The sequence below is a fragment of the Macrobrachium nipponense genome, chromosome 26 (assembly GCF_015104395.2).
Source record: "Macrobrachium nipponense isolate FS-2020 chromosome 26, ASM1510439v2, whole genome shotgun sequence".
NCBI lineage: Eukaryota > Metazoa > Arthropoda > Malacostraca > Decapoda > Palaemonidae > Macrobrachium > Macrobrachium nipponense.
The window spans coordinates 64,100,632-64,113,720 of record NC_087215.1 but is presented as its reverse complement, the minus strand read 5'-3'; the positions used below and the strand labels follow the sequence as shown (position 1 = coordinate 64,113,720).

The 13,089-nt window shown below is 36.5% G+C and overlaps 1 protein-coding gene across 3 annotated transcripts in view; it reads right to left on the bottom strand.

Annotated features, from left to right (window-relative positions):
- LOC135200337 (metabotropic glutamate receptor 8-like) overlaps nucleotides 1-13,089 on the bottom strand; it is an 809,057-nt gene that overhangs the window by 84,511 nt on the left and 711,457 nt on the right. For all 3 annotated transcript variants that reach the window (XM_064228906.1, XM_064228907.1, XM_064228908.1), the window contains exon 8: nucleotides 3,644-3,770. In XM_064228906.1, the coding sequence (XP_064084976.1) occupies nucleotides 3,644-3,770 (127 nt within the window). The remainder of the gene's footprint in view (nucleotides 1-3,643; nucleotides 3,771-13,089) is intronic.

The following is a 13,089-nucleotide window of genomic DNA, read 5'->3' as shown; positions in this document are numbered from 1 at the left end:
CAGACACGCATAAGAAACACGTACAATATATATATATATATATATATATATATATATATATATATATATATATATATATATATATATATATATATATATATATATATATATATATATATATATATATATATATATATATATATATATATATGACTGTGAAGTATTTTCTGTTAAAACAGAATCCATCTAATAAAAGGAGTCCATAAAAACTCCAAAATGTATAAAGTTAATACTAAATTACGGAGAACAACTGTCTCCCTCTTAAGGCAGGTAGTGAATGAGAGAAGAGTTACAGTTAAGCGGTTGGAGGAAGATTTTATCTATAATATCTTTAGTTCCAATCTCCTGTTTTTAAAGGTATATACATATATATATATATATATATATATATATCTATATATATATAATATATATATAATATAATATATAATATTATAAAGTTATGTTCAGTTATAGAAAATAAATAACGTTGGGTCTGGCCAGTGGTCGAATGGGCGATCAAGGAAAAAGGTAGATTCTGTCTATTCGTAAGTCCTTAAATAGGCATGGAGTAGGGCGTGCGACCTCATCTCGAAAATCGATGAGAACTTGTAAAGAATTTTTTTCACGTTGACTACGAGAAAATCCCATTTGTTATTGAGCTTTGGGACGGCACTAGGAGCAAAGTGAGTGATTGATTGATTGACTGATTGTGAGCCAAGAAAATACATCAAAACTCTAAAAGCACGAGGGAGAGGAAACATCACATTAGTTATCAGGCCTCTGATTCATTTGGTAATTAATTACATTAACTATTCCCAAAAGCAATTTGAGTATGAAATTATCGGTCATTGTATTGAAATTCTTTCTGATATATGAGTTTTCTAGCGATGTCTGGCAAAAAAAAAGAAAAAAAAAAATGCAAAATTTATTGAAATCCTAATATACGATTATTCTTTTTGCTGGTGTCTGAGGAAATCATGGTAATTTCATGCAAATGACCTGTTTGAAGTTTTCAGCCACGGGAGACTATGGGTCAGTAAGTCGATACTGTACTGTAAGGCCCCGTCCACACGGCCGAGCTTTGCTCGACGAACTTTGTTCGATGTGACGTCAGAAGCAGAGAAACTGCGGTAAAGTTCTGACTTTTCCCGCTGTTTCTCCGCTTCTGACGTCACATCGGACAAAGTTCGTCGACCAAAGCTCGACCGTGTGGACGGGGCCTAAGTTAGAATTTTAATGGGAATCATTGTTATTCTTTCTTCCCTTTGACTGAAGATTATTGGGAAAAAATACAAGACCTTGCAAACATCAGACGGGACTATTATTTCTTTAAATGTTTTTTCCTTTCATTGACTGAGGACTTATCAAGCAGAAGTACAAACAAAAAGTTATTCTTAAAGTTAAAGAAGGGCAGAGAAAGCAAAGTTGAAGGAGAGGGAAGAGTCGAGTGAGATCTAACTTTCCAAAAAGTTTTAAGATAAGCTGAAGATGCCGCGGTTCTTTTCATCTGTCTTATTTCCCAACTTCTTCTTAATTATGGTATTTTGTTTTGTTTTTTAATTGTCTTGTAAGTTTATTTCTACTTTTTTCTGCCTTCCTCGATGTTTGGTTCCATTTTCCTTGATTTTGTAATTTTCTGTTGCCAGTTTTTTGCCTGAGTTTTTCAAATGAAAAATGAACCTTTTTCTGTTATAAATCATTAATAGCTAATAAAATAGTTTTTCATCTGTTTTATTTCCCAACTTCTTTTTATGTTATTTTGTTTTGTGTTGTTTTCCATATTTTCTTTTTCTCTTTGGTTCCTTTTTCACTTTTATTTTTAGTACCAGTTTTTCGCCATTTTTGCCAGTTTACAAATATTTAATGCGCAAGTTTTTAAAAATAAAGGTGAACCTTTTTTTCTTTACAAATAATCTGTAGCTAATAAAATACATTCTGAATCGTTACAAATGTTTTCTCACTGCCATTCATTAGTGCCGCCATATACCGTGAAAGAAAATGCATTTCATAAAGTTTAATTATCATATATTTTATTCGGACCTTTGACGGTGTATTCACATACATACGTGCATACATGAATGAATACCTACATCTATATGGGCGTGCTAGTGTTAGCGTGGGTGGTTTCTGCGCAAGTGTTCGACTTCTGTTGTGACCCTTATGAATACCAAGGTAAAGATAACTATTAGCATTTATTAATATTCGTATGACACAGGTGGCATTTTTGTCTAACCCCTAGTCCTGGTAGCTGTGGCACCAAGTAATCCTTATAACTCATGTAAAACATGTTTTATTTTTGTGTGTGCTAAGATATTGAAGCGAAAATCGTGTGTTTTATAAGAAAATAAGTAACCCTATCAAAAATGTATTTTTTGAATTTTTCTATTTTGGCCTCGAACGGAAACCTGATTTTTTTTTCTTATTTTGTGGGTTGACCTCTTAAATTCCAAAGCAGTGTTTCATGAAGACTCAAGCAATACCTATAGGTCGAACGTCAGTTTTCTAATTTTAATATATAGCAATATTTTTCACCTCAATTCTCATTTAAACTACACAAATACCGACATCGAAAGCTAAAATGTAACAGTTTTACCCAGAGTGTGAATTTTGCGTGAGGCGAATTTCAAAAACATGAATACTATGACAATTATATGAACATCGCAAATGAAAGAAAAAACTAGTTTTTACTCTTGGTAAGTAAATCTCATTCTTCAATTTAAGTTACCTTTTTTAATGAGATGCATTACAATAAAAATGTTTTTCTGTCATGAAAATGCTGATGCGGGAATTTTTACCTATTATGATTTTTCTTTCGTCAGTCCTATCAAAAGCTCTCATAATACTGTCGTGAACCTAAATTTATATTGGGTTTTCCCCAAACCTATGATAAAATAATATGTTGTGTATACCAAGATGTTAGTTATCTACTGTTAAAAAAAAAATACTCTATATGTCCTGTTCATGACAACATTCTGTTTATCATGTAATGTACAGTAACTGCGCCAAGTTTTGAGACCTTCCTAATAGTGTACTACTCGTTGGACCTTCCATAAAGTAGATTACTCTTTGGACCATCCGTCAAGTAGGTTAATCTGGGCCTTCAGTCGAGCAGACTAATCTTCAGGCCTTCCTTATGTAGACTATCCTTTGAACCTTGTACAGAGTGTTCTAAAATTAAATGTCTGGACGCTTCAGTTAAGAAGAGTACTCCGTAGACATTCTACAGAGTAGACTACTCACTGAACCTTCCTTAGAGAGCAGTCTAACCTCTGGAACTTCTGTACAGTAAACTGCTCTACGAAGTTTCCGTTCAGTAGACAACTACTCTCAGAGCCTTCCATAGAGCAGACTACTTTTTTAGAATTTCCATTTGTTTTGACTAATCTCCGGAACTTGCATAGGTCAGATTACTCTCTAGAGACCTTCCACGATAAACCTCATGTTCTGGATAATTTCCTAAACATGGCTAAAGAGTTTCCGTTAACTACACGATTGGCAAATCAGAAAACCAGACCGCTAGCTGTTCTGCGCTGGTAATTTTTTTTTTTAAATTGGGAAAGATACATAACTGCATACTTTCATATCAGCGGAAGCGATGAGACGGACAATTCGAATGAAAAGGAATCGTGAAAACTGATGCGTGACGGACTGGCGAACGTACCTCTCAGTCCAGCTGCCGATGAGGACGTAGTCGTAGGAGTTTTGGGAGACCTTCTGGTACTGGTAGATGAAGTAACTTCCAGGGGCGTCGCCGTCCGTGTTGAATTTGACCTCCCTTCCTTGTTGACCTGTGGGCAAAGGGAGAAATGTCACTGTAAGAGAGACGACCTTTGATCTGAGTTTGAGACTCTTGGTACCTACTTAGATTAATATATTTAATGCTTCTGTCGAGAAATAGTGCTCATTGCTTGAGACCAATTCATGTCTCACTTCCTTGCACCCCAGAGATTTTGGTTCTTTGTACTTATATTCCTAATACTGAATATAAAATAGAAATAAACAAAGACTAATTCAATATGAAATGGTACCTTAAATTCAACTATTTTACTAGTTTAAATTGATGTGATAGAAATTTAGTCACCATCGGAATTAGCTCTCTCTCTCTCTCTCTCTCTCTCTCTCTCTCTCTCTCTCTCTCTCTCAAGACATTTTGGTCTACAAATATGTAACCTTTATTTAATTGGTCGAGAAATTACTATTCGGTACAAGGTGCCGAATTCAAGCGCATCAAGTCCTAACTTTCACGGAACTGCATAATGAAGGGCTAACTGAACACGAGGAATTATTGGAAATTTCAGGACAATATTTTTACGAATCTTTCAATGCGAAAGATTAATTTGCTCTTATTGTCATCCATCTTGGATCAGTGACTTCATTTTGGCTCTACTACTTGTCTCAGTTCCTCGTTGGACGAGTGGTTTTCGCGCTCGGCTACTAATCCGGTAGTCCGAAGTTCGATTCTCGGCTCGGCCAACGCGCAATCAGAGGAATTTATTTCTGGTGATAGAAATTCATTTCTCGATATAATGTGGTTCGGATCCCACAATAAGCTGTAGGTCCCGTTGTGGTTCCTAGCCACGTCAAAATATCTAATCCTTCGGGCCAGTCCTAGGAGAGCTGTTAATCAGCTCATTTGTCTGGTACTGTCTATACTTTCGGACTCCTTCACTCCATTTCAGTCTGGTCATGAATGTATAAACGCCTTCATGGCATGATTCGTTTGAAATTCACCAGTAACTCTACTTATCCCTGTTTGATCATCAGTCATAAGCTAAGTATCCTTAATTAAATATGTTTTTAAGGAGATGCGACGCAAGACAGCAAAAACAGATTAGTCAATTTTGAAAAGGTGTAAACCACATCCCTTATTGCTTATATTTTTCCTTTGGCGGCCTAATTTGAGAGTAATTTTTCTGATAAGTTGAATATGATTTTTTCGTATTTTGAATGCGTAACAAAGTTGATGTTATTAACCTAGATTTGAACGCTTATCATCCAGGCAATCTATCCTTAACACATCACCTTTCACCACAATAGTACACTCTCCCGATGGGGCTTGGAACTCTCTTCTTGCTCAAGCTCTCGCTCATGCTCATGTCCATATCTCCTTCATAAGCCTGTCCATTGCCAACGTCATTGACCATAATCGTTGCTACTCCAGTTTCAATCTATCATGCAGTCAGTTAGATTATTCTGTTACTGCCCTATTCCCTCCCAGTTCTTTGTATTGTCTCTTACGGCCCTGGGCTAGAAAAAGACATTAGGTTGCAGTCCCAAAGGTCTCTTGTTGGAAAACAAGCACTCCCACATCTAGGATGTAAAACCCGGAGGAACAACCCTGGTCCCGAGTGAAGGGAAGAAAGTATGAGAAGAAAGTCAAATAAGAGAGTCAAACAAAAGTCTAAACTTTCCTTGGCTACTTTAAATTTGTCTAGGGGTCAGGCAGAGAGAGAGAGAGAGAGAGAGAGAGAGAGAGAGAGAGAGAGAGAGAGAGAGAGAGAGAGACTTTGAGTTTTGTTGAGTGGAAATTACTTTGACGAGTTTATTCATTTTCTTTATTATTCCGGCGCGAGGTTGAGGCACTGTTGTGTTGCTTAGTTCTGTTGGTGGAAAACTGTTTGCTATATATATATGTATATAGTATATATATAGATATGTATATATTTATGTCTGTCTATCTGTCGTGTATATATACATGTATACATGTAAGTAAGTATGTATTGTATGTATGTACATGTATGCATGTATTCTTAAACGCGTAGCGGCAATGGAAAGCATAATGCCAAATTCATGCACAAAGAAAATAAAAAACTTGCTCCGTGTCTAATTCAGATTTTTCTATAACTTGCAGCCGATTAATTCAATTTCTCGTGAAACGTTCTTTACATTTCCAGCATATTTGGTCGTAGTTCATTCAGAATAACATCCTCTCTCTCTCTCTCTCTCTCTCTCTCTCTCTCTCTCTCTCTCTCTCTCTCTCTCTCGACCTTCAACCTTCCACTGTTGCGCCACACCGCATGACGTCACCTGACTCACAATTTCCTTTATTTCTTGGGCAACATAGATCCCCTGGCTCTTAAAGTATTCCCCTTAGTCCAGTACTCTCTCTCTCTCTCTCTCTCTCTCTCTCTCTCTCTCTCTCTCTCATACATACAAACGAATCCACGGAGATCCTCTGTGCGTATAGGCTGTTAGGCTGTCGAAGTTATGTTTGGATAAAATCATGTTTCCTTGTTATCAGGTTTAGAGGTCTTTTTCCCTTTCTTACTAAACATTCTATATATCTTTCCCTTTCTTCTCTAATTTTATTACATTCCTTGGACATTCTCTCTATCTCGCTAACGTCGACCGTGTCCACACCCTATATCTTCCCCTTTCTCATCTGATGTTGCAGTATTATCTTATTTCTCTTGTACGTCAAACGTACGCGGAATACTTCATCCTTCCACCTTTTATCCGGTGATGCAGTTCACATTTTTATTCCGTCCCCTATGGGACTGTTACGCCGCGCGAAAGGGGATTTAGCCGAACCTTGGGTAAACATTTCTTCCCCCAATTGAAAAAACAAGGGAGTTTATCGAATGGACAGTGTCAACCGTCTTGTTGGCTTTTCTAGCCCGTCCTAACTACAACCAATACCCCCGGCCCCCCTTCACCAACCTGGGCTGGCACTATTCTGTCTGTTTGTCTATCTGTCTGTCTGTCTGTCTCTGGTCTCGTTTCATTTCTCTGTAATTGGATGTCTTGTGAGAGTCGTTCTCACTCGCACACACACACACACACACACACACACACCACACACACACACATATATATATATATATATATACATATATATATATATATATATATATATATATATATGTATATATATATATATGTATATATATATAGTATATATATATATATATATATATATATATATATATATATATGTATGACCACAAACGAAAACATTTTGGTCAGATTTCAAGTAAGTAGTACGGATTATTAAGGACACGTTTCGGTGAGACATCTCAGGGCATCTGTCGACCTAAGCAGGTTATTATGTAAGTGGTAGTTTTTTGGCTGTAGTAAGTCGTAGTTGGGGTTCACAGAGCAATGGGGCAACCGTATTTGTCCTAGAACATGCTGAGGATGGGATGGGTAACAACCTATATATACATATGTATATACATTATATACACGTCTATATATATACATGCAATATACACGTATAAATATATATTTATGTATATATATATATATATAATATATATATAGTATATAGTATATATATATATATATATATATATATATATATATATATATATATATATATATATATATATAATATATATATATATACCCGCGTGTGTATATGTCATCATTTCCTAAGTGCTTGTAGTAGCCTGAAAATCATACAACGTTCTCTCCTTTTTGTATTTCAGAATCCTGGTTTGCCTAGTACTGAAATGCTACGGAATATGTCCCCTAGCTTTTTGGCTTGATTTTGTAGTGTCTAAACGGAATACATTTCTGTTTTGCAAAATTGATGCACCTGGGAGGTACGTGCGATATTCCAATGTTTTGATTTACATAGCAGATTGGGGTAAAATTTCGGCTGAACGCTCGTCCAGTTTTCAGCTGCGCGGAATTTTGTATCTGTAAGTTTTATTTATGTTTTTCGCATGTCCATTTAATTCTCCATAACATTTTATTCTTTGCTCAGTATAACTGATTTCGTTTTATGTTTTTCATTTATCCATTGACTTCTCCATCACTTATTACTCTTTGCTAATATACATGATTTCTTTATATGTTTTCCATGTTATGTTCATTTACTTCTATATCACTGTATTCGTTGCCAATATAACTTAGTTCGTTGTTTGGAAGTTTAATTTGTTTTCATATTGTAATTAAGTGCTTTCATTTTTCGTTCGGTGCCGTTAAACTGATGGGAATCACAAGCAAGGAAGAAATTTGACTTCCCGTAGAAAAAGGTTGGGCGAAAAAAAGGTGATTTAGAATATTCTAATTTCCGCAGAATAAAATATGTGGCATACAAAGGTACCGTGGGTATAACTGATACCCATGGAAAGAGTAGGGACCCTATTGACTTTGGGTTGTAGTCTATTTTTGTGAGAGGGCTGAAGTATACGGCATGTAATATGAGGAGAAATATGTCATGGTAAGATGGTTATGCTATACCCTACGATCTACAAAAAAAATACTCAAGTTTAAATGGATGGAGTATACGGTACAAACTGTAAGGAAAAACAATGCGTTAGAATGATAGGTTTAAAAAATAATCTTACATTTTATGGTTGTCTAAATACGTGAATTATTGTAAGGTTGAAAAAATTTCGAGGACGCTGACAAAGCTTTTATTCAAAGAATGAATTTAATTCATGAGAATATTGATAAAAATTATTATGCGCACAGGCAAGACACATTCAGGCTTTCATAAATTTTGCTTTTAGTTTTTGCTTTAAGAAGTAAGTGAACTTTTTCCCCTAACTAATCAGTCTTGGGTGTTGTACGTCTGGTCAGGAACAACATTTTGAAATTCATCCGGACGAGGATCCATTCTCGACTTGGTTCCTTCCCCCCACAAAACAAATTGTTGGTTGTTTGGCGGGCGGGGTTTGGGGGGGGGGGGGGGCGCTGGAGGGGGGCGCTTACTACAAGCCACAGCCTCTCGCTCAAGATCCCTAAGATTTGTCTCAAGTTCCTGTGACCATTTACATATCAGAAGTGCAAACACAAAGTTCTTTCGATTATGACCTGCTCATTTATTAATGCCCAAGACATATCTCCGAAAACCAAAGCAAAACATCGAAAGATGGCACCATTAACCCTAAACACCCCCTCCCTTTTATCTGGACTTCAGTCCAATCTTCCCTAAAGGAAGCGGAATATGGTCGCTAAAAAGCACACATCTTTTTTGAAGAGGACATTTTAAAAAGGACCAGAAGATTCCTCCTTCGTTTTTGATTGTTGGTGGCAACAGAGAAGAAAAAAATGTACGGCGATAGGATGTGAGGGGCGATATTGATCATCCTTATGGCTCAGCACACAACGAAAGGGGAAGGAATTATAGGGCGTTCAGAGACGTTCCGTTTTAGAAGTCGTCGAGTTTTCACCTTTTGTCGGTCTGTTTTGTGTCTGATAGTTCGCTCCTCACTTTTTTATTCTTTCTCTCTCTCTCTCCCTCTCTCTCTGTATAAACAGGAACATACATACATGAACTCTGCACACACAAACATATACAAATATTATAAACAAAGGTATAAGCCACGAAGGAAAGTGAAACACTGGAGTAGCTGCAAGATCTTTCGACTCACGTCCTTTACTTAGCTAAGTAAAGGACGTGAGTCGAAAGATCTTGTAGCTACTCCAGGGTTTCACTTTCCTTCGTGGCTTGTACCTTTATTTATGCATTTATCACGTTCCAAACTTTCGTGATTCAGTTACACACACACACACACACACACACACACACACACACACATATATATATATAATATATATATATATTATATATATATATATATGATTTTTATATATCACATAAGAAAGTTTCGTCACCAATATTACACTTATCATTTTCATCCTTTCAAATATTAAGCCACAGTTAACTCACTACTATTGACTTCACTATACCTTGAAAATAACTTATCCCCAAAGTGAATTTTGCATGATAAGTGGACCTATCCTGATCACGATAAGGATCTATACCTTTATAGATTAGAGCATGAGTGACAGTGATTATTTTGCACTCAATCGGAGAGAGAGAGAGAGAGAGAGAGAGAGAGAGAGAGAGAGAGAGAGAGAGAGAGACTTGCTGTTCCGTCCACTATTCACTGATTGGTACGTCCATCAAAGTGATTGTATTGACTTCAAAGACGGAACAGTCAAGACAAATGGAGCTTTCCTCTGCACAGGCGGTTAAGACCCTATACTAAGCTTTGCTCATCAGAAGCCATGTGCTCTGTTGCTCAATACTTTTTCTGGTATTTTTCCCCTTCTTTTAACATCAAGAGATCAGGAGAAGTTTCAGACTTCATCCTCAATCTCTGTCATTTCCATTCTCAGAGCAGTGGCTTTACTCAAAGCGTGCCATCTCTCTTCAGTTGTAAATTCTTCGTCTCTACCTGCAAAGACCGATCAAATATCCTCGATTACTCTGTCAAAAGTCTTCATGTACAACCACGTCTCACCAATTCATCAATAAAAGTCTTTGCCCTACCCTCTTAAAAATATCTGCTCTCTAAAAGCAACTCATACAAGCTCCTTTTCCCTTTTATTAATATCGTCGGTCATCTCGCCAGAAAGTTTGAATCGTATAGGCAAAATTACTTTTACATTGATGACTATATTGGTCATCATCGTTATCATCATCTTGGTTTATTTTTTTATTCCTTGCTATTAAACCTCATTCAATCCATCAGCGGGGCCCTTTTATTTGCCAGTTAGAGTAATTCGTTTTCAGTAACAATTAACCTCAACGTTATAACTGTTTTTAATACGTGAACTTGGTAAGACAGTCTGAACGAGTGCGAGAATGTGTAGACTGCATATTTATGAGACTTTTTGGCCTCTTACAATTTTATTTTCTGTTTAACTTCCCTTAACCTCCCTTAATCTTCCCAAAAACGTCTTCAGACTTTTCATATAATTCTCAAGGCCAAAGCGTCACATTTTCCTGATACTCATCATTATTTCGTACTTCCAAGGAGTTGAACCCCTCACTTTTCTTTCAACCTTTCTTTATTTGTTTTCCGGCCCGGGGCTAGTTAAGGATAACCGGTTACCCCCCCCCCCCCCGTTCTCTCTCTCTCTCTCTCTCTCTCTCTCTCTCTCTCTCTCGCTCTTAAATTGTATATTCCGCCTCGTTCTATATTATGGAAAGCCTGAAACGCAGCTTCATCAAGTCTTTTTCTATAATGCTCCAGAGAAATTCTATTTGATTCCTCTTCATATGATGCCTATTGCTTATTATCCATCTTCAAGTCTCCATATTGTTTATAATTTTGTCTTGTTACCACATTACGGAGAATCTCACATTGAGCCTCGAGTCTTTTCTGTCACTGTACATGTATATGATTCTTAATCAAGCCTTCTGCATTATTTCAAAGATATATTTTCATCTACATTTGACGGACAATATAATCCACTCCTTCAGTGAGCCCGCTATTGCATAATCCAGACTCCAGGCATTCCAGAGCTCAGGTACCGTGATGGTTCCAAACATTCCAGTCACCTTAACTTGAGCTGTCTGTACTCTGATATCAGCTCAGTCCATCCAACGCCTGCTGAAGTGGTAGATTCTCTCTCTCTCTCTCTCTCTCTCTCTCTCTCTCTCTCTCTCTCTCTCTCTCTCTCTCTCCTTCTTCTCCTTCTTCTTCTTCTTCTTCTTTTTATTTATTTTTTTATTTTTGAGCTCATTAACTTGTTAGGAAGTATTCACTGATATTAACAAATATATCGATTATTGTGATTTCCACTTCCACCGGCAGATGGCAGGATACACAAAGTGCATGATTCACACACACAAACGCACGCACACTCTCGACGTGGTTCGGAAGTCATGTAAAGCCGTTGGTCCCGTAGCTGAATAACCAGTAGTTCTATGCAACGTAAAACCACCATACAAACAAACAAAAAAACACGCACTCGCACACATATATGTATATATACGTATATATTGAGTGGCATATCTTGGTTCCTTGGGGGTTAATTACGTACAGCTTTTCTTTCGCTCCCTTGTTTATTTGTTTTTCCGGTCCTGGGTTAAATAGGAACATTTGGTTCCCTGTTCCATTGATATTAAACTCGTTTTCATTGCAATTTAGAAGTTTTAGCTATAGCACCGCAATTTAGCTCTTTGCTTCTCAAGCTAATTCAAACCGGAGATTCGTTTTTCTGCAGCAGCATACTTTAACACGAGACAGTGAATCGCATGTCCTTTGTGAATCTTAACTCTGGCATACTGTAGACTAAGAATATTGATTTATGGAAATGAAAAAAACAGCCGTTTGTATTTCAAAACCAGATTCACAGTTCAGATACGAAAACGGAAACGATTAACCAATTTCTGACCGAGGCATCAAACTGCTTCTTACGTTTTTAAACTTTAAGGAGTAAGGATACTCCTCATATCACTGAAAAGTGATTAACTCGATCAGTTTGAAGAGGGTGTGTTGAAATATCTATTTGCTTATTTTTTTTGTTTATGGGATTATGTTCTTAACGATAATTTTGATAAAAATGATTCATATATAATTTTGCTCATAACGTTACGAGAATTTGCAATAATAACAGTGATGGAAATGTAAATATATATTTACTTCTATGTCATTGCGGATTTGTTCACCATTTTACTGACCCATGTGACTAGGAGACTTTTAATAATAATAATAATAATAATAATAATAATAATAATAATAATAATAATAATAATAATAATAATGTCTTTGAATTGCTCCGTCAGCACATCAATAGGATAGTGAAGGCTTTCGAAACTCTGAGCTTTTAATCCCGCGTTTTAACCTCGTCTTTGCTCTTGATTCCCCCAAAGAAGGAAATAAACCTGCTTTTAGCTGTACAGAACTATTTTCATCCCTTGTTTTACACTTCTCTGTGTATTTTGAAGTGAGGGTCACAGGAAATGAGGGGGAAGGATTGAGTCAACAGCTTAAGGTGATGTGTGCACGTTTGACCCTCTCTTCTCTTCCATAGCTTGTTAGCGTTTCTCTTTTTGTTTTGAGAGAGAGAGAGAGAGAGAGAGAGAGAGAGAGAGAGAGAGAGAGAGAGAGCTCATTACGCTTTTATGACCGGTTGAAGAAATGATGGATCTGTCTTTAATGCAAATAAGACATTCAAAAGACATTAATTTTCTGTAATTCCATTTAAGTCATGGGAGGAACACACACACGCACACAAACACACACGCGCGCACGCACGCACGCACACACACTGATGAATACTTTAAATCTTTGGTTGACTATATATATATCTTTAGATTTAGATAGTATAAAGTATATTTATGTATATATTCATATGTAGATATACGTATGTATAATATATGTCATAAACATGTAAATATAAACATATATCTATATA